The sequence below is a fragment of the Cetorhinus maximus genome, unplaced genomic scaffold (genome assembly GCF_964194155.1).
Source record: "Cetorhinus maximus unplaced genomic scaffold, sCetMax3.hap1.1 HAP1_SCAFFOLD_1398, whole genome shotgun sequence".
NCBI classification, from domain to species: Eukaryota; Metazoa; Chordata; class Chondrichthyes; order Lamniformes; family Cetorhinidae; genus Cetorhinus; species Cetorhinus maximus.
In genome coordinates this window covers 65001-86236 of record NW_027597339.1, presented here as the reverse complement: position 1 = coordinate 86236, position 21236 = coordinate 65001, and the positions used below count along the sequence as shown (strand labels likewise).

Sequence of the window (21236 nt, the reverse complement as noted above, 5' to 3'; positions counted from 1 at the left end):
AGAGAGAGAGAGACTGGGAGGGAGAATGGGAGAGAGACGGACAGAGAGAGGGAGAGAGAGAGCGAGAGACAGAGAGAGGAATAAAGAGAGGGAGATCGAGAGAGAGAGTGGGACAGAGACAGACCGAGAGAGAGAGAAAGCCTCTGTCTATTCCTCCCTCTCTCTCTGATTCTTTCCCTGTCCCTCCCTCGGTCTCTCTCTCCCTATCTCTCCCTCTCTTTCGCTCTTTGTTTCTCTCGCTCTGTCTATCTCTCCCTGTCACCTTCACTCTCTCTCTCTCTTTTGCTGTTTTTCTCTCTCACCCTTCTCTTTCTAAATCTCTATCCCTCTCTGTCTCTCTCTGTCCCTCCCTCTCTGACTCTCTCTCCCTGTCTCTCTCTGTTTGTCTCTCTCTCTGTCCCTCCCTCTCTGACTCTCTCTCTCCCTGTCTCTCTCTCTTTGTCTCTCTCTCTGTCCCTCCCTCTCTGACTCTCTCTCTCCCTGTCTCTCTCTCTCTCCCTGTCTCTCTCTCTCTCCCTGTCTCTCTCTCTCCCTGTCTCTCTCTCTCCCTGTCTCTCTGACTCTCTCTCTCCCTGTCTCTCTGACTCTCTCTCTCCCTGTCTCTCTCTCTCTCCCTGTCTCTCTCTCTCTCCCTGTCTCTCTCTGTTTGTTTCTCTCTGTCCCTCACTCTCTGACTCTCTCTCTCCCTGTCTCACTCTGTTTGTCTCTCTCTCTGTCCCTCCCTCTCTGACTCTCTCTCTCCCTGTCTCTCTCTCTCTTGCTGTCTCTCTCTCTAACTCTCTCTTTAACTCACTCTCTGTAACTCACTCTCTCTCTCTCTCTAACTCTCTCTCTCTCGCTCTGTCTCCCTTTCTCTCTGCCTGTCTCTCTATCTCACTATTTCTCTCTTTCTCTCTCTATCTCTCTCTCTGTCACTCCCTCTCTCTCTCTCACTCACTGTCACTTTGAATATCCCTCCCTCTCGCTGTTTCTCTCTTCCTGTCTCTCTCTCTTGAACTCTCTTGCTCTCTGTTACTTTCAATCTCTCTCTTGCTCTGTTTCTGTCTCTCTCTTTCTCCCTCCCTCTCACTCTGTCTCTCTTTCTGTCTGTCTCCCTCTCTCTCTCTGTCTCCCTCTCCCTCTGTCTCTGTCTCTGCCTCTGTCTCTCTCTCTCTGTCACTCTCTCTCTCTTTCTCTCTCAGACGCTCTCTCTCTCTAACTCTCACTCTCTGTCACTTTCAATCTCTCTCTCTCACTGTTTCTTTCTATCTCTCTCTCTGTCTCCCTCTCCGTCCATCTGTCTCTCCGTCTCTCGCTGTCCCTCTCTCTTTCTCTCTCTCTCTCTCCGACTCTCTCTCTGTCTCTCCCTCTCTCTAACTCTCTCTCGATGTCTCTCTCTGTCTGTCTGTCTGTCTCTCTCTCTCTGTCTCTCCCTGTCTCTGCCTCTGTCTCTCTCTGTCTCTCTCTAACTCTCTCTTCCTGTCTCTCTCTCTCTCTCTCTGTCTCTCCCTGTCTCTGCCTTTGTCTCTCTCTCGCTCTCTCTGTCTCTCTCCCTGTCTCTCTCTCTCTGTCTCTCTCTCTAACTCTCTCCCTGTCTCTCTCTCTCTGTCTCTCTCTCTAACTCTCTCCTTAACTCACTCTCTGTAACTCACTCTCTCTGTCTCTCTCTCTCTAACTCTCTCTCTCTCGCTCTCTGTCTCCCTCTTTCTCTTTGCCTGTCTCTCTATCTCACTATTTCTCTCTTTATCTCTCTCTCTGTCACTCCCTCTCTCTCTCTCTCTCTCACTCACTGTCACTTTGAATATCCCTCCCTCTCGCTGTTTCTCTCTCCGTCTCTCTCTCTTGAACTCTTGCACTCTTACTTTAAATCTCTCTCTCGCTCTGTTTCTGCTCTGTCTCTCTCTTTCTCCCTCCCTCTCACTCCGTTTCTCTTTCTGTCTGTCTCTCTCTCTCTCTGTCTCTGTCTTCCTCCCTCTCTCTCTCTGTCTCTGCCTCTGTCTCTCTCTCTCTCTGTCACTCTCTCTCTCTTTCTCTCTCAGACGCTCTCTCTCTCTAACTCTCGCTCTCTGTCACTTTCAATCTCTCTCTCTCAGTTTCTTTCTATCTCCCTCTCTCACTCTGTCTCTCTCTAACTCTCTCTCTCTGTCTCTCTCTCCGTCCATCTGTCTCTCCCTGTCTCTCTCTCTGTGTCTCTCTCTCTCTCCGACTCTCTCTCCGACTCTCTCTCTGTCTCTCCCTCTCTCTGTCTCTCCCTCTCTCTGTCTCTCCCTCTCTCTGTCTCTCCCTCTCTAACTCTCTCTCCCTAACTCTCTCTCTCTCTAACTCTCTCTCCCTGTCTCTGCCTCTCTGCCTCTCTCTTTCTCTAACTCTCTCTCCCTGTCTCTCTCTCTCTGTCTCTCTCTCTCTCTCTGTCTCTCTCTCTCACTCTCTCTCTCTGTCTCTCCCTGTCTCTGCCTCTCTCCCTGTCTCTCTCTCTAACTCTCTCTCTCTCTCTCTCCCTGTCTCTCTCCCTGTCTCTCTCCCTGTCTCTCTCTCTAACTCTCTCTCTCTGTCTCTCTCCCTGTCTCTCTCCCTGTCTCTCTCTCTGTCTCTCTCTCTGTCTCTCTCTCTGTCTCTCTCTCTAACTCTCTCTCTAACTCTCTCTCTCTGTCTCTCTCTCTGTCTCTCCCTGTCTCTGCCTCTGTCTCTCTCTCTCTCTGTGTCTCTCTCTCTCTCTCTCTCTCGCCCTCTGTCTAACTCTCTCTCCCTCTCTGCCCTTTTACAGATTGCCGGAATGACGGACAAACAGGAGGCAGGCGAGGAGGAGGGTGGCGAGGGCTGGTTTGAGTTCCCTCGCACCTACCGGGAGCTCCTGCTCTTCTTCTGCAGCAACACGACCGTGCACGGAGCTGTGAGACTCATCTGCTCCGAACGCAATCGGATGAAGACGAGCTTCTGGGCAGCGGTGCTGGCCCTCAGCGTGGGAGTAATGTACTGGCAATTCGGAATCATCTTCCAGCAGTAATGGCAGTTCCCAGTGAGCATCCAACTGAGCGTGGACACCAGGACACTGAAATTCCCGGCAGTCACCATCTGTACACTCAACCCCTACAGGTAACTCTCCCTCTACACCGTCCCCATCAAACACCCCCAGGACAGGTACAGCACGGGGTTAGATACAGAGTAAAGCTCCCTCTACACCGTCCCCATCAAACACTCCCAGGACAGGTACAGCACAGGGTTAGATACAGAGTAAAGCTCCCTCTACACCGTCCCCATCAAACACTCCCAGGACAGGTACAGCACAGGGTTAGATACAGAGTAAAGCTCCCTCTACACTGTCCCCATCAAACACTCCCAGGACAGGTACAGCACGGGGTTAGATACAGAGTAAAGCTCCCTCTACACTGTCCCCATCAAACACTCCCAGGACAGGTACAGCACGGGGTTAGATACAGAGTAAAGCTCCCTCTACACCGTCCCCATCAAACACTCCCAGGACAGGTACAGCACGGGATTAGATACAGAGTAAAGCTCCCTCTACACCGTCCCCATCAAACACTCCCAGGACAGGTACATCACGGGGATAGATACAGAGTAAAGCTCCCTCTACACCGTCCCCATCAAACACTCCCAGGACAGGTACAGCACGGGGTTAGATACAGAGTAAAGCTCCCTCTACACTGTCCCCATCAAACACTCCCAGGACAGGTACAGCACGGGGTTAGATACAGAGTAAATCTCCCTCCTCTCTGACCCGAGTTTTCCTTTAATTCCAGATACAAGGCTGTTCGGAACGACCTGCATGAGCTGGACCAGTTGACCGAGGAGGCCCTCTACGCCCTCTACGGCTACAAGCGCCCCTCCCCGGGGTCCGGCCCTCCCCCCGCCCCCTCCCCCCGGCGGCGGGACGCCTTCCCGCCCCGGCTGGGGCTGCGGCTGATCGACCTGGGCAGGCGGCGCGGCCCGGCGCTCGAGATCAGCCCCCGGCGCGCCCCGGCGACCAACGCCAGCAGCCGCGGGGCCTGGCTGCACAACCCGCCCCTGAGCAGGAACAGCTCCTGGAAGATCGGCTTCGAGCTGGTGAGTCACGGGGGGGGGGGGTGAGGGGGGCCGGACTGCGCGGGTGCCCCGGTTGGTTTTGAGGAGATCGGTGGGGGCTGGGAGCCGGTGGGTGGGGATGTGCTGTTCTGTCAGAGGAGCTGGTATGAAGCGTCGCCAGCTTGGCTGAAATTTTCACCGGCTATTCGACTGGGTGGGCCGGCGCCTGCCCCTCGTTTCTACCTCCCCCTGGAGGTGGCTGCGCGTCGGGACGATTCGAATTCTGACCCCGTCGGACGGGTGGTCTGATTTCGGGTTCGCTCTGATCCTGTTCCCCTTCCCCCCCCTCTCCCCAGTGTAACGAGACCGGAGGCGACTGCTTCTACAACTGGCACTCGTCCGGGGTGGACGCGGTGCGCGAGTGGTACGCCTTCCACTACGTCAACGTGATGGCCCGGGTCCCCAGGGTGCCGGGACCCCTGGCCGAGGCTCACTTCGCCGACTTCATCTTTGACTGCAAGTTCAACGGCTGGTCGTGTGGGAAGAGGTGAGCGAGGGGGCACTGTCGGGGTGGGGGAGGGGACTAGCGAGGGAGAGGGAGCGGGGGGGAGAAAGAGAGGGTGAGGGTGAGAGAGTCAGAGAGGAGGAGTGAGAGAGAGAGAGAGACAGAGAGAGAGAGAGTGAGACAGAGAGAGAGAGACAGAGAGAGAGAGAGACAGAGAGAGAGAGACAGAGAGAGAGATAGAAATAATGAGGGAGAGAGACACAGAGAGAGACAGAGACGGAGAGAGAATGAGAGAGAAACAGAGAGAGAGAGAAACAGAGAGAGATAGAGAGAGAGATAGAGATAATGAGAGAGAGACAGAGAGAGAGACAGAGATGGAGAGAGAATGAGAGAGAGACAGAGAGAGAGATAGAAATAATGAGGGAGAGAGACACAGAGAGAGACAGAGACGGAGAGAGAATGAGAGAGAAGCAGAGAGAGATAGCGAGAGAGAGATAGAAATAATGAGAGAGAGAGACAGAGAGAGAGACAGAGACGGAGAGAGAATGAGAGAGAAGCAGAGAGAGATAGCGAGAGAGAGATAGAAATAATGAGAGAGAGAGACAGAGAGAGAGACAGAGACGGAGAGAGAATGAGAGAGAAACAGAGAGAGAGACAGAGAGAATGAGTGAGAGAGACAGAGATAGAGAGAGAGTGGGAAACAGAGAGAGTGAGAATGAGAGACAGACAGAGTCAGAGAGAGAGAGTGAGGGAGACAGGGAGAGAGACAGAGGGAGAGACAGACAGACAGACAGAGCAATAGAAAGAGAGAGGGAGAGAAAGACAATCAGCGAGAGAGAGAGAGAGACAGACAGGCAGAGAGAGAGAGTGTGTGTGAGAGAGAGATAAAGAGATAGCGATAGATAGAAATAGAAAAAGACAGAAAAAGAGAGGATGAGGGAGAAACAGAGTATGAGATACAAAGAGGCAGAGAGAGTGAGAGAATGAGAGAGAGGGAGACAGGAAGAGAGAGAGGGAAACAGAGAGAGAGCGAGTGAGAATGAGAGACAGACAGAGAGACAGAGTGAGATGGACAGGGAGAGAGACAGAGAGAGAGGCAGAGAGCGCGATAGAAAGGGAGAGGGAGGGAAAGACAGTCAGAGAGAGAGAGACAGACAGACAGAGATCAAAGGAGAGAGAGAGAGAGACAGACAGAGAGATAGAGAGATAGCAATAGAGAGACAGTGACAGAGAAAGAGTGAGACAGAGAGACAGAGACAGAGTTAGAGACGGAGGGAGACAGACAGACAGGGAGAGAGGCTGCATGACAGACAGAGAAACAGAGACAGAGATAGAGCAAGACAGAGACAGAGAGAGACAGAAAGAGACAGAGAGAGAGAAAGAGAGAGAGGGAGATGTAGGTTAAGTGTCTGGCACATAAAGGGTTAATGTGGGACTGTGCACAGTACCGCCCACACAGTGATCTAAGAGAACACATGACTCGCACCCGGGGCTCAGTGCCGGGTTAGACCGAGACGTGTGTAGAAGCAAGCATGGAGACAGCTCACAGCCTGGACCTATACTGTACCTCTGTGTGCAGTTTCTCGTCATCCATAAATACTGACCCTTGAATCATCCAAGACTCTGAATTCCTTAACGAACCCGCCCAACGTCACCCAGCTCCATGCAACATGGTGGCAGCGATTCAGACAACTCAGAACCTCGCCGAGACCACCCCCCCACCTAAGGGAAAACAAAAATCCTGGAAGCCTGAAGGAAAATAAAATAAATCAAGAAGAGCTCAAGAAGCAGAGAGGGGCAGGTGGAAATTGCCAGAGAAATGCTCCAAAGAAAGGCTTGGAAGCTGAAGGCAGAACTTGGAATCCTCGCTGCAGCGGGAGAATCCACCCAATCGCGTGGAAGTGTGGCTTCAATACCGAGAGGGAGGGGGTTGAGCAACAAATTTACAATTCCTGGACAGCGCAAGTCCGGCTAGCACAGGAAAACCCTTTGGGAAGGTGTGTACGGCGGCGCCATCTTGGATTTCCAGAACGGTTCCACGAGCTGAAAATATTAATGAGGGATCAGAAATCTGCCCTCCCAAGTCCATTTGGACTCATCTGAGGCCCAGATCAACAAGCAAATTGGGGACTTTCGGAGAAATTGACCCCTTGGATACATGATTGCTTCAAGTCTGGACCGATAGCAGGACAGAAGATGAACAGGTCACCACATTGCTATATTCGGTGGGCCCTGCAGCCGACGATATAACAGCTCGACAGGGAAGTGGCACATACCCTGCAAAAAATGCTTTAAAATCATTCGAAGCTCCTTTTAACCTCAGCAGTAACTAGAAGGGCTAAATGCAAGGAACGCCGTCCGGCAGCCAGGGGAACTGGTCGACCCCCTTCAACGACGAGCCGCAGGAGACGGCGATTAGGGCGGAGCTGAAACCCGAGCTAGTCAGGGGTAGAATAATTGTGGGTGCGGCGGAGGGCGCGCTCCCAGACGGGCTTCATGCGGAGGAGGATCTGAGGCCTCGGAAAAGGGCGCCCAGGTTGTCAGGCGCGGGCCGAGGGGCCTCTGGCGACGAGGGGCGGACTCGCCACTCGAACGGGCCCGAAGGGGTCCGATTTCCGGTCCCAGGCATGATCCCGGAGCCATGGGCGAGCGCTCCCGCTGAGCCCCCAGGGAGCATGTCGGCCTCCAAGCAACAAAAGAAATCACAAGGTAGCTCCAAGAGAAAAATGTAGATGGCGCCCGGACACTTCGCCCGCTCCCCTCCAAGCGTCAGGGGTCGACGGGCCCCACGAACTGCGCCGTCAATGCGCCCGATCGCCCGCTTCATCCCCGTACGACCGCCGAGCGAAATACCGCGCAACGGGACGTCTCCTCACGCGGTTTTACGCCCCTCCCCCGCCCACCCACCGCCGTGCGGGTTGGGCCCACCGAGGCCACGGAGCAGACGCCGCGACTGCCCAGCCGGCAGCGACAGTGCCGCCCGCGCCGAGCCGGGACCGGGCACCCCTTGATGGCCCCAGCGGCCAAACAAGCAAAGGTGACCTCGTGACCAAGTCGCCTCCCGGTCCCCCTGCACCAACCCCCCTGCCCACCCTGGCGGGAAGAGTGAAGGCAGGGAGGAAGAAGGGAAAGTGGCACCTTAGAGGGGGCGAGCCCCAGAGTCCACCCGGCCCCTAATTAATGGGGTTCAATCAGCACCCCCCAACCCCCTCTTCTGCCACTACAAGCGGGGGGTTCGACGGAGAGCGACTCAATGTCATGGAAAGAAAAAAGGCGGCCAGATGTCAGAACAGCCTCCGATTCAATGAAAGTTTCCCTGCCCTGTCAGAGACAAGCAGTCTCTCCCCCCACCCCCGGCCTAACCCCTCGACAGCAGAGTGGACCACGATCTGAAGGGGTGCTGTGGCCTCGAGACCCCCTCAGCCTATGAACTCAGCGGACATGATGGGGGCAGATGGGGGAGCACCAATGGTGTAACTCCGCGGGGTAAACTGACACAGCTTGTAAAAACGAGGAGTAAAGACTTAGGGGGAGGTGTAGTGTAAGGGTGTGGAATATAAAGGGTCAACGTGGGACTGAGTGCAGTAGCGCCAACACGATTATGGAAGGGAACACATGACCCGACAGGGGTCAGTGTCGGGTTGGACAGAGACGTGTGTAGAAGCAAGCGTGGAGAAACAGAGTGCTACGTAAATAGGTTAAAGCAGTAACTAATGAACCATCTGCGACAATGAATAACTTAACACGACCAACTTAACTACACCCAAATTCTTAGAACAAGAGAGGCAGACAGAGAGAGATGAGAGACTGAGAGAGACAGAGAGAGAGAGAGAGGGGGACAGAGGGAGAGACAGAGAGAGAGATGGGGGAGAGAGAGAGACAGAGAGAGACAGAGAGACAGAGAGAGAGACAGAAAGAGAGACGAGAGAGAGAGACAGAGACAGAGAGAGACAGAAAGAGAGACAGAGAGAGACAGAAAGAGAGACGAGAGACAGAGAGACGAGAGACAGAGACAGAGAGACGAGAGACAGAGACAGAGAGAGAGAGACAGAGAGAGAGAGACACGGAGAGAGAGAGAGACGGAGAGAGAGAGAGACGGAGAGAGAGAGAGACGGAGAGAGAGACGGAGAGAGAGAGAGACGGAGAGAGAGAGAGACGGAGAGAGAGAGACAGAGAGAGAGGGAGAGAGAGAGGGGGAGAAGGAAGGAAAGTGGGTCTGATTCCTCTTTGTATCTCACTCACTCTCTCTAATTTCAGTAACTATACAACATTTAATCATCCAATCTATGGCAACTGTTACACGTTTAATGGCATTAACAGCAGCTACCAGTGGCAGACTTCAAAAGCTGGGAAAGATAATGGTAAGAGAGACAAAATCAAGAGTAAAGCTCCCTCTACACCGTCCCCATCAGACACTCCCAGGACAAGTACAGCACGGGGTTAGATACAGAGTAAAGCTCCCTCTACACCGTCCCCATCAAACACTCCCAGGACAGGTACAGCACGGGGTTAGAAACAGAGTAATTCTGCCTCTACACTGTCCCCATCAAACACTCCCAGGACAGGTACAGCACGGGGTTAGATACAGAGTAAAGCTCCCTCCACACTGTCCCCATCAAACACTCCCAGGACAGGTACAGCACGGGGTTAGATACAGAGTAAAGCTCCCTCTACACTGTCCCCATCAAACACTCCCAGGACAGGTACAGCACGGGGTTAGATACAGAGTAAAGCTCCCTCTACACCGTCCCCATCAAACATTCCCAGGACAGGTACAGCACGGGGTTAGATACAGAGTAAAGCTCCCCCTACACCGTCCCCATCAAACACTCCCAGGACAGGTACAGAACGAGGTTAGATACAGAGTAAAGCTCCCTCTACACTCTCCCCATCAAACACACCCAGGACAGGCACAGCACGGAGTTAGATACAGAGTAAACTCCCTCTACACCGTCCCCATCAAACAGTCCCAGGACAGGTACAGCACGGGGTTAGATACAGAGTAAAGCTCCCTCTACACCGTCCCCATCAAACACTCCCAGGACAGGGACAGCACGGGGTTAGATACAGAGTAAAGCTCCCTCTACACCATCCCCATCAAACACTCCCAGGACAGGTACAGCACGGGGTTAGATACAGAGTAAAGCTCCCTCTACACTGTCCCCATCAAACACTCACAGGGCAGATACAGCACGGGATTAGATACAGAGTAAAGCTCCCTCTACACTGCCAGTCTTGCCTGTGATCTCTTCTCCAGGCCTGTGTCTGCTGGTGAAGACCCAGCAGAATGATTATATCCCCCTGCTCTCCACTGATGCTGGTGCTCGGGTGATGGTTCATGAGCCGAATAAAGCCCCATTCATGGAGGACGGAGGCTTCGATATTCGACCGGGTGTGGAAACATCCATTAGCATGAGGAAGGTCAGTAACAGAGACCTGAGAAAGAGGGAGGGACCACTCTCCCTCTCTCTCACACTGTCCGTTCTCTCTGTCTGTTTGAATCTCTCCCCTCTCTCTCTGTCTCTCTCTCTCTCTCTTTGAATCTCTCCTCTCTCTCTCTTTCTGTGTATCTCTTTCTCGCTCTCCCCTCTCTCTCTCTTTTTGACTCTCTCCTCTTTCTCTCTCTCTTTCTGTTCCTCTCCCTCTCCTTCTCTTCCTGTCTCCTTCTCTCTGTCTCTCTCTTTCTGTCTCTCTCTCTGCCTCTCTCTTTCTGTCTCTCTCCCCCTCTCTCTCTTTCTGACACTCTCCCCCCTCTCTCTCTCTCTCTTTCTGTCTCTCTCCCTCTCTCTCTGTCTCTCTTAATCTCTGTCTCTGTTTCTCTTTGTCTCTCTCCCTCTTTCTGTCCCTTTCTGCCTCTCCCTATCTGCCTCTCCCCCTTCTCTCTCTGCCTCTATCTCTGTCTCTCTACCTCTCACTCTGTGTCTCTCCCTCTCCCTGTCTCCCTTGCTCTCTCTGTCTCTCTCTCTCTCTGACTCCTTCTGTCTCTCTCTCTCTGTCTCTCTCTCTCTCTCTCTGTCTCTCTCTCTGACTCTGTCTCTCTCTCTCTCTGTCTCTCTCCCTCTGTCTTTCTCTCTTCCTCATTCCCTCTCTCTGTCTCTCTCTCTTTCTCTCCCTCCCTCTGTCTCTCTCTCTGTCTGTCTCTCTCTCTCTCTGACTCTCTCTGTCTCTCTCTCTCTCTCTGTCTCTCTCTCTCTCTGTCTCTCTCTCTCTCCCTGTCTGTCTCTCTCTCTCCCTCTGTCTTTCTCTCTTCCTCACTCCCTCTCTCTGTCTCTCTCCCTCTGTCTCTCTCTCTCTGACTCTCTCTGTCTCTCTCTCTCTGTCTCTCTCTCTCTCTCTCTCTGTCTCTCTCTCTCCCTCTGTCTTTCTCTCTTCCTCACTCCTTCTCTCTGTCTCTCTCTCTCTGTCTCTCTCACTCTCTCTCTGTCTCTCTCTCTCTGTCTCTCTCTCTTCCCGTCTGTCTCTCTCTCCCTTTCACTGCTCTTGACGCCAGTCTATCCTCCCGGTGTGATTAGTCACCCCAGCCTCTGCCCATCCTGTGTTCTGCTGCAGGAGGAGGTGATTCGCCTGGGAGGTGACTACAGCGACTGCACGCAGGACGGGAGCGAGATTGGGGTGCCAAACCTCCACAAGTCCGACTACACCCAGCAGGTAATGCGGGGCTGGAGGAGGCTTGGTGCCAGCAGGGGGAGTGACCCTCAAAGACAGGGCCGGCCTGCAACAGCAGGGAGCTCACCTTCATTGTCGATCCTTGTGGGCTGCAGGCTCTCTGGCCTGTTACTGAGGCTGATGTGTGGACTCCTCAGGTTCTCAGGCCTGTTGCTCACTTTGATGCTTGTAGGCCTGAGGCCCTTGGCCTGTTGTTAGGGTTCATGACTGTAGGCCTGAGGCCCTTGGCCTGTTGTTAGGGTTGATGACTGTAGGCCTGAGGCCCTTGGCCTGTTGCTGTGGTTGACGTACATAGGCCTTAGGTTCTCAGGCCTGTTGCTCAAGTTGATGATCATAGGCCTCAGGCTCTTGACCTGTTGCTAGGGTTGATGATTGTAGGCATCGGGCTCTCTGGCCTGTTGTTAAGGTTGCCACCTGGAGGCCTCAGGCTCTTGGGCCTTTGCTCAAGCATGCGCTTGTAGGCCTCAGGCTTGTGGTCGGTTGCTTAATATCTGTAGGCCTTAGGGTCTCAGGCCTGTTGCACAGGCTGACGTATCTAGGTCTTAGGCTCTCGACCTGTTGCAAGGGTTGACATTTAGGCCCCAAGCCCTTGGCCTGTTGTTCAGGCTGACATAGGTAGGCCTCAGGCTCTCGGGGCTGGTGTTGAGGCCTCTCGGCTTGCGTTAACCCGGGCTGCTTCCTCTACCCCTCCACCCCAGTTCTGACTCTTTTCTCTCTCTGGCTCTCTCCCTTCTCTTTAGGCCTGTGTTCGATCCTGCTTCCAGATCACCATGGTCTCTCGCTGCGGCTGTGCCTACTACTTCTACCCACGACCCCCTGGGGCTGAGTACTGCAACTACAACAAGCACACCGCCTGGGGTAAGTCGCGGACTGACACTGGCTCTGGGGCCTGTTGCTAAGGCTGAGTTGAGTAGGCCACAGGCTCTGGGGCCTGTAGCCAAGGCTGATTTGAGCAGACCGCAGGCTCTAGGGCCTGTAACTAAGGCTGAGTTGAGTTGGAAGCAGGCTCTGGGGCCTGTAGCTAAGGCTATGAGTAGGCTACAGGTTCTAGGACCTGTGGCTTAAGCTGCTTTGAGTAGGCCACAGGCTCTGGGGCCTGTAGCTAAGGCTGATTTGAGTATGCCACGTGCTCTGGGGCCTGTAACTAAAGCTGATTTGAGTAGGCCGCATGCTCTGGGACCCGTAGCTAAACCTGAGATGAGTAGGCTGCAGACTCTGGGGCCTGTAGCTAAGGCAGAGATATTTAGGCTGCAGGCCCTGGGGCCTGTAGCTAAGGCTATGAGTAGGCCACAGGCTCTGGGGCCTGTAATGAAGGCTGATTCAAGTAGGCCGCAGGTCTGTGAACTGTAGCTAAGGCTGATTTGAATAGGCAACAGACTCTGGGGCCTTTAGCTAAGGCAGAGATGAGTAGGCCGCAGGCTCTGGGGCCTGTAGCTAAGGCTGAGATGAGTAGGCCGCAGGCTCTGGGACCTGTAGCTAAGGCTGAGATGAGTAGGCTGCAGGCTCTGGGGCCTGTAGCTAAGGCTGAGTTGAGTAGGCTGCAGGCTCTGGGGCCTGTAATGAAGGCTGATTCAAGTAGGCCGCAGGTTTTGGGGCCTGTAGCTAAGGTTGAGTTGAGTAGGCCGCAGGCTTTGGGGCCAGTAGCTAAGGCTGAGTTGAGTAGGCCGCAGGCTCTAGGGCCTGTAGCTAAGGCAGAGATGAGTAGGCTCCAGGCTCTGGGGCCTGTAGCTAAGGCTGATTTGAATAGGCAACAGGTCCTGGGGCCTGTAGCTAAGGCAGAGTTGAGTAGGTCGCAGGCTCTGGGGCCTGTAGCTAAGGCTATGAGTAGGTCACAGGCTCTGGGGCCTGTAGCTAAGGCTGAGTTGAGTAGGCCGCAGGTTTTGGGGCCTGTAGCTAAGGTTGAGTTGAGTAGGCCGCAGGTTTTGGGGCCTGTAGCTAAGGCTGAGTTGAGTAGGCCGCAGGCTTTGGGGCCTGTAGCTAAGGCAGAGTTGAGTAGGCCGCAGGCTCTGGGGCCTGTAGCTAAGGCTCAGGTGAGTAGGCCGGAGGTTCACCAGCCTATTGCTGAGGCTGATGTGGCTTCTGGCTGCAGATTCTCGGTTGTGTTAATCTGAATAATATTCCGAGTTGCCCCCTTCCCTCCATTCCCACTCCTCCACCTCCAGGACATTGCTACTATCGGTTATCCAAAGAATTCCCCGCAGACGTCCTGGGCTGTTTCAGAACATGTCAGAAACCGTGCCAGTGAGTACAAACTGCATTCGCCCTCAGTGCGGTCTCCTTCCAACTAGCGAGGGAGCACCGCACTGTCGGAGGGTCAGTACTGAGGGAGAGCCGCACTGTCGGAGGGTCAGTGCTGAGGGAGCGCCGCACTGTCGGAGGGTCAGTGCCGAGGGAGCGCCGCACTGTCGGAGGGTCAGTGCTGAGGGAGCGCCGCACTGCCGGAGGGTCAGTGCTGAGGGAGCGCCGCACTGTCGGAGGGTCAGTGCTGAGGGAGCGCCGCACTGTCGGAGGGTCAGTACTGAGGGAGATCCACACTCTCGGAGGGTCAGTACTGAGGGAGCGCCGCACTGTCGGAGGGTCAGTACTGAGGGAGCGCTGCACTGTCGGAGGGTCAGTGCTGAGGGAGCGCCGCACTGTTGAAGGGTCAGTACTGAGGGAGCGCCTCACTGTCGGAGGGTAATTGCTGAGGGAGCGCCGCACTGTCGGAGGGTCAGTGCAGAGGGAGAGCCGCACTGTCGGAGGGTCAGTGCTGAGAGAGCGCCGCACTGTCGGAGGGTCAGTGCTGAGAGAGCGCCGCACTGTCGGAGGGTCAGTGCTGAGGGAGCGCCGCACTGTCGGAGGGCCAGTGCTGAGGGAGCGCCGCACTGTCGGAAGGTCAGTGCCGAGGGAGCGCCGCACTGTCGGAGGGTCAGTGCCGAGGGAGCGCCGCACTGTCGGAGGGTCAGTGCCGAGGGAGCGCCGCACTGTCGGAGGGTCAGTGCCGAGGGAGCGCCGCACTGTCGGAGGGTCAGTGCCGAGGGAGCGCCGCACTGTCGGAGGGTCAGTGCCGAGGGAGCGCCGCACTGTCGGAGGGTCAGTGCTGAGGGAGCGCCGCACTGTCGGAGGGTCAGTGCTGAGGGAGCGCCGCACTGTCGGAGGGTCAGTGCTGAGGGAGCGCCGCACTGTCGGAGGGTCAGTGCCGAGGGAGCGCCGCACTGTCGGAGGGTCAGTGCTGAGGGAGCGCCGCACTGTCGGAGGGTCAGTGCTGAGGGAGCGCCGCACTGTCGGAGGGTCAGTGCTGAGGGAGCGCCGCATTGTCGGAGGGTCAGTAATGAGGGAGTTGTATTAAGATCACTGCTACTGTTCCAGGCAAACAGAATATCAGATGACTGCAGGATATGCAAATTGGCCATCAAAGAATTCAGAGGTGAGTGTGAAAATGAAGCCCAATCCATTCTGCTCACAAACACACACACACAGTCTCAGACACACACACACAAACAAACACACACACATTCTCTCAACCATACACGCTCTCCTACACAGACACACACACACACAGACTCTCTCAGACACACACTCTCACACACACAGTGTCAGACACACACACTCACACACAGACATACACACACACAGACTCTCTCATACACACACTCTCACACACAGACACACACACACACACTCTCTCAGACACACACTCTCACACACAGACATACACACACACAGACTCTCTCAGACACCCACTCACACACTGACACAGTCTCAGACACACACTCTCACACACAGACATACAAACACACAGACTCTCTCATACACACACACACGCTCTCTCACACACACACACACTTTCACACACACACTCTCACACTCTCACACACACACACTCACAAATACGCACACACTCATACTCACTCTCTCACACTCACAGTCTCTTCCTTCCCCAATCCCTCTCTCCATCCGTCTCCATCTCCAGGTTAATGATGTTTTTTCTTGATCTATTTCACTCTCAGAGCTGGATCTATCCGGTACTCCATAGTGAAAAACAGTTCAGCAGCTCAAACAGGTGGGAAACTGTTCGGTGGGAATCTCCATCTCTCTCTCCCTGTCTCTGTTTCTGTCTTTGTCTCTCTCTCTGTCTCTGTCTCTCTGTCTCTGTCTCTCTCTCTCTCTCTGTCTGTCTCTCTCTGTCACTCTCTTTCTTTCTCTCTCTCTTTCTGTCCCTCTGTCTTGCCCTCTCTTTCTCTCCCTGGCTCTGTCTCTCTCTCTCTATCTCTGTCTCTCTCTCTCTGTCTCTGTCTCGCTGTCTCTGTCTCGCTTTCTCTCTGTCTCTCTCTCTCTGTGTCTGTGTTTCTCTCTCTTTGTCACTCTCTTCCTATCTCCCTCTGTCTCTCACTTTCTATCTCTCTGTCTCTCTCTCTCATTCTATCTCTCTCTGTCTCTCACTCTGTCTCTGTCTGTCTCTCTCTATCTGCCTCTCTCTTTATCTGTCTCTCTCTCTTTTTCTGTCTCTCTGTATCTGTCTCTGTCTCTCTCTCTGTCTCGCTCTCTGTCTCCCGCACTCTCTGTCTCTCTCTCTCACTGTCAATCTATCTCTCTTTCTCTGTCTCTCTCTCTTTGTCTCTCTCTCTTTCCGTCTATCTTTCTCTCTCTCTCTGTCACTCTCTTTCTATTTCTCTCTGATTCTATCTCTCTCTGTCTCTCTCCCTCTCTCTCGCTTTCTATCTCTCCGTCTGTCAGTCTGCCTCCCTCTCTTTCCCTGCCCCTGTTTTTGTCTCTGTCTCTCTCTCGTTCTTTGTCTTTCTCTCTCTGTCTCCCTCTTTCTGTGTCTCATTCTGTCTCTCTCCATCTGTGTTTTCTGTCTTTCTGCCTCTGTCTCACTGTCTCATACTCTGCCCCTTCCCGCCCCCCCGCACGTGTGTTAACCCCCGTCTCTCCATTCTCCCACGCTGCTAGGAAAGAAGTCGCCAAACTGAACCTCTTCTTCCGTGAGCTGAACTACAAGACCATAAGCGAGAACCCTGCTCTCCCCGTAAGCCCCTTTCTCAATATTTGCAAGATCGCCCCGTCTTGTCTCCACTGGGCTCGTGGGCTAGCCAGAGTGGGGAGGGGGGGTATTGGGGGCAGGCATGGGAGTAGTGGGTGGGGGAGTTCATGTGGAAGATAAACACTTGGCATCGGTGCCAGCCGGGGATGGGGGAAATGAACCCAGCCCCGGGGCCCCTCCTCCTCCTCAGGCTGAGGAGGTTGCTCTGCGAAACTGCGGCTGAGCTTCAGCTCATGTGAGGAGCGAGTGCGTCTGGGATCGGCGAGGGAACGGAGGGCGACCGACGGCGTGGGTCAGCCCGGGCTGGCTTAGCAGCACCCCTCCCCCCGGAGGGGCTGAAAGGCACCCACCGCCCACGCCTCCTTCCAGCTCCCACCTCGCGTGGAGTTGGACGGGGAGAGACGGAGGGCTTACCGCGAGACGGGGGAGGGAGGTCGGGCGCGGGAGGGGAAGGAGTTCCGAGTAACGGAGGGCACACCCCTCTCCCCCTCCCTCTCTTCTGGTTGCCTCCCCAGGTGGTGCTGGTGCTGTCGAACCTCGGCAGCCAGTGGAGCTTGTGGTTCGGGTCCTCGGTGCTGTCGGTGGCGGAGATCCTGGAGCTGGTCCTCGACCTGGGGGTGCTGAGTGCCGCCCTGGCGCTGGCCACCCTGCGCCGGCGCCTCCTGGGGGGGTCCGGCCCCCCTCCCCCACCCCCACCCCAATCCCCATTGCCGGATCCGCCCCACCACCTTCGCTGCCGGCCGCCCGTCTGCCCCCACGCCCGGCGGGACCCCGGCGCCCACTTGGGGGCCTTCGACGCCCTGGCTGACCCGGCGCTGCCCCCCACGTACGACTCGCTGGCCCGGGGGAGGGGGGGGCACCACCAGGGGGGCAGCCCGGGTCCCGAGGGCCCAGAGGGAGGGACGGGCACCTACCTCTAGGGGTCCCCGATCCGGCCCCTCCAAATCTTAGCTTCACCTCCCCCTCCCCGCCCCCCAAACTGTGGGACTCCTCACCCCCTCCCCCCCCCTCCAAACTGTGGGACTCCTCACCCCCTCCCCCCCCCAAACTGTGCGACTCCTCACCCCCTCCCCCCCCCAAACTGTGGGACTCCTCACCCCCTCCCCCCCTCCTCAAACTGTCCCCCCCTACAAGGACATGAAGGGAGTTAATTGGAGAGAAATTTGTCTGCAGAGAAGGAGAGAGAGAGACAGAGACAGAGAGAGAGAGAGAGAGAGAGAGACAGAGAGACAAAGAGACAGACAGAGAGAGGGACAGAGAGAGAGAGAGAGTTAGAGAGAGAGAGTTAGAAAGAGAGAGAGAGAGACAGAGAGAGAGAGAGAGAGACAGAGAAAGAGACAGAAAGAGAGACAGAGAGAGAGAGAGAGAAACAGAGAGAGAGAAACAGAGAGAGAGAGAGAGACAGAGAGAGAGAGGGAGAGACAAAGCGAGTGACAGAGAGAGGGAGTGGGGGAGAGAGAGAGAGAGACAGAGCAAGAGAGTGAGAGAGAGAGGGTGAGCGAGAGAGTGAGAGAGAGGGAGAGAGACAGAGTGAGAGAGTGAGGGAGACAGAGAGAGAGAGGGAGAGAGAGAGAGACAGAGCGAGACAGAGAGAGAGATAGAGAGAGAGAGAAAGACAAAGAGACAGACAGAGAGACAGAGAGAGAGACAGAGAGAGAGAGAGACAGAGAGAGAGAGAGACAGAGAGAGAGAGACAGAGAGAGAGAGAGAGACAGAGAGAGAGAGACAGAGAGAGAGAGAGAGAGGCAGAGAGAGACAGAGCGAGAGACAGAGCGAGACAGAGAGAGAGACAGAGTGAGACAGAGACAGAGTGAGACAGAGTGAGACAGAGAGAGAGACACACAGAGAGAGAGAGACAGAGAGAGAGAGAGACAGAGAGAGAGAGAGACAGACAGAGAGAGAGACAGAGACAGAGAGAGAGTGAGAGACAGAGAGAGAGACAGAGAGAGAGTGATGGAGAGAGAGAGAGACAGAGAGAGAGTGATGGTGAGAGAGAGAGACAGAGAGACCGAGAGAGAGAGAGAGTGATGGAGAGAGACAGAGAGAGAGAGAGAGACAGAGAGAGAGAGAGAGACAGAGAGAGAGACAGAAACAGACAGAGAGACCGAGAGAGAGAGAGTGATGGAGAGACTGAGAGAGAGCGAGAGACAGAGCGAGAGACAGAGCGAGAGACAGAGCGAGAGACAGAGCGAGAGACAGAACGAGAGGCAGAGCGAGACAGAGCGAGACAGAGACAGAGAGAGACAGAGACAGAGAGAGAGCTTGATGGAGAGAGAGAGACAGAGAGACCGAGAGAGAGAGAGAGAGAGTGTGATGGAGAGTGTGATGGAGAGTGTGATGGAGAGTGATGGAGAGTGTGATGGAGAGAGTGAGGGAGAGACAGAGAGAGAGAGTTATGGAGAGAGAGAGACAGATAGAGAGAGTGAGAGAAAGAGACAGAGACAGAGCGAGACAGAGACAGAGAGAGACAGAGACAGAGAGAGACAGAGACAGAGCGAGACAGAGACAGAGCGAGACAGAGACAGAGAGAGACAGAGACAGAGGGAGACAGAGACAGAGGGAGAGAGAGAGAGTGATGAAGAGAGAGAGACAGAGAGACCGAGAGAGAGAGAGAGAGAGAGAGAGAGTGTGATGGAGAGTGTGATGGAGAGTGTGATGGAGAGTGTGATGGAGAGTGTGATGGAGAATGTGATGGAGAGTGTGATGGAGAGTGTGATGGAGAGTGTGATGGAGAGTGTGATGGAGAGTGTGATGGAGAGAGAGACAGAGAGAGAGAGACAGAGACAGACAGAGAGTCCGAGTGAGAGAGAGAGTGTTGGAGAGAGAGAGACAGAGAGAGAGACAGAGAGAGAGACAGAGAGAGAGACAGAGAGAGAGACAGAGAGAGAGAGAGAGCCCGGAGCAGTTTATGTTGATATCAATCCCTCCTGACTCTTTCCCCAAGTTGCTGTCATGAATAAAGTTGGTGGTCTGAACACTGCAAGTCCTGTTTTATTTGTCGGGACCTCTGGGTCATGGGGAGGGCTGGATGGCTGTTTGGGGAAAACGGGACTGGACTCTTCCTGTGCACTGAGGGGGAGGGCGGTGTGTGTGTGTGGGGTGTGCGGGTGGTGGGAGAAGGTGAAGGGAGAGGGTGGTGGTGTGGGAGAGCTGGTTCCAGGAAGGTGTGAGGGCAGCCCCTGCGTCCAAACCCCCGGAAATAGCCACCCGCGGGATTCTTGGTGATGCACACTGCAGTCGAATAGCCAGACACCGCTTGCGGCCCAGCTGCTTGGCCGGTGCGAGCTCGGGGTTCAAGGGAGCCCTGAAATCATCCGAAACCCCCCCCCCCTCCCCCCCACCCCACACACACCCGGGCAGTTCGAATCTCTGTCTCGCTTTCTCTCTCTCTGTGTCTCCGTTTCTCTCTCTTTATCACCCTCTTCCTATCTCTCTCTGTCTCTCACGTTCTATCTCTCTGTCTCTCTCTCTCATTCTCTCTCTCTCTGTCTCTCTCTCTGTCTGCCTCTCTGTCTGCCTCTCTGTCTTGATCTCTCTCTCTCCCTGGCTCTGTCTATCTCTCTATCTCTATCTCTATCTCTGTCTCTCTCTGTCTCTGTCTCTGTCTCGCTGTCTCTGTCTCGCTTTCTCTCTGTCCCTCTCTCTCTCTCTTTGTCTCTGTTTCTCTCTCTTTGTCACGCTCTTCCTATCTCTCTCTGTCTCTCACTTTCTATCTCTCTGTCTCTCTCTCTCATTCTATCTCTCTGTCTCTCTCTGTCTCTGTCTCGCTGTCTCTGTCTCGCTGTCTCTGTCTCGCTTTCTCTCTCTTTGTCTCTGTTTCTCTCTTTTTGTCACGCTCTTCCTATCTCTCTCTGTCTCTCACTTTCTAACTCTCTGTCTCTCTCTCTCATTCTATCTGTCTCTCTCTCATTCTATATCTCTCTGTCTCTCACTCTGTCTCTGTCTGTCTTTCTGTCTGTCTCTCTCTCTCTTTTTCTGTCTGTCTATCTCTCTCTCTGTCTCGCGCACTCTTTGTCTCGCGCACTCTGTCTCTGTCTATCTCTCTCTTTCTGTCTCTCTTTCTCTGTCTCTCTCTCTTTCTGTCTCTCTCTCTCTCTTTCCGTCTATCTTTCTCTCTCTGTCACTCTCTTTCTATTTCTCTCTGTCTCTCTCTCTCATTCTATCTCTCTCTGTCTCTCTCCCTCTCTCTCGCTTTCTATCTCTCTGTCTGTCAGTCTGTCTCCCTCTCTTTCCCTGCCCCTGTTTTTGTCTCTGTCTCTCTTTCTTTGTCTTTCTCTCCCTGTCCCTCTTTCTCTCTATCTCCCTCTTTCTGTGTCTCATTTTCTCTCTCTCCATCTGTGTTTTCTGTCTTTCTGCCTCTGTCTACCTCCCTCTCACTGTCTCATACTCTGCCCATCCCCACCCCCTCCACACTTTGTTAACCCCCGTCTCTCCGTTCTCCCACGCTGCCAGGAAAGAAATTGCCAAACTGAACCTCTCCTTCCGTGAGCTGAACTACAAAACCGTGAGCGAGAACCCGGCTCTCCCCGTAAGCCCCTTTCTCAATATTTGGAAGATCGCCCCATCCTGTCTCCACTGGGCGTGTGGGCTGGCAGGCTTGCCAGAGCAGGGGGAGGGGGGGGGAACATCGGCGCAGGGAGCAGGTGGAAGATAAACACTTGGCCTCAGTGCCGGCCAGCGATGGGGGAAATGAAGCCAACTCCGGGCCCCTCCTCCTCCTCCTCAGGCTGAGGAGGTCCCTCCACGAAACTGCGGCTGAGCTTCAGCTCATAGGAGGAGCAAGCGCGTCAGGGACGGGCGAGGGAACAGAGGGCGACTGACGGCGTGGGTCAGCCCAGGCTGGCTTCGCAGCACCCACCCCCCCTCCCCGGAGGGGCTGATTGGCACCCCCCACCCCTCCTTCCAGCTCCCACCTCGCGTGGAGTTGGACGGGGAGACAGGGGGTCGGCTCGCTGCGAGGCAGGGTAGGGAGTTCGGGAGCGGGAGGGGAAGGAGTCCCGAGTAACGAAGGGCACACCCCCCCCTCCCCCTCCCTCTCTTCTG

At 54.9% G+C, this 21236-nt stretch overlaps 1 protein-coding gene across 1 annotated transcript in view; it reads left to right on the top strand.

Annotated features, from left to right (window-relative positions):
- Positions 1-2746: 2746 nt before the first annotated feature.
- Positions 2747-21236, top strand: part of LOC144676169 (epithelial sodium channel subunit alpha-like) — a 25780-nt gene continuing 7290 nt past the window's right edge. The window contains 13 exon segments of the mRNA XM_078536665.1: positions 2747-3072; positions 3738-4041; positions 4356-4546; positions 8762-8865; positions 9762-9925; positions 11054-11152; positions 11911-12028; positions 13333-13411; positions 14519-14576; positions 15160-15212; positions 16103-16178; positions 16709-17019; positions 20646-20721. Of these exon segments, the coding sequence (XP_078392791.1) occupies positions 2753-3072; positions 3738-4041; positions 4356-4546; positions 8762-8865; positions 9762-9925; positions 11054-11152; positions 11911-12028; positions 13333-13411; positions 14519-14576; positions 15160-15212; positions 16103-16178; positions 16709-17019; positions 20646-20721 (1953 nt within the window). The 5' untranslated portion in view covers positions 2747-2752.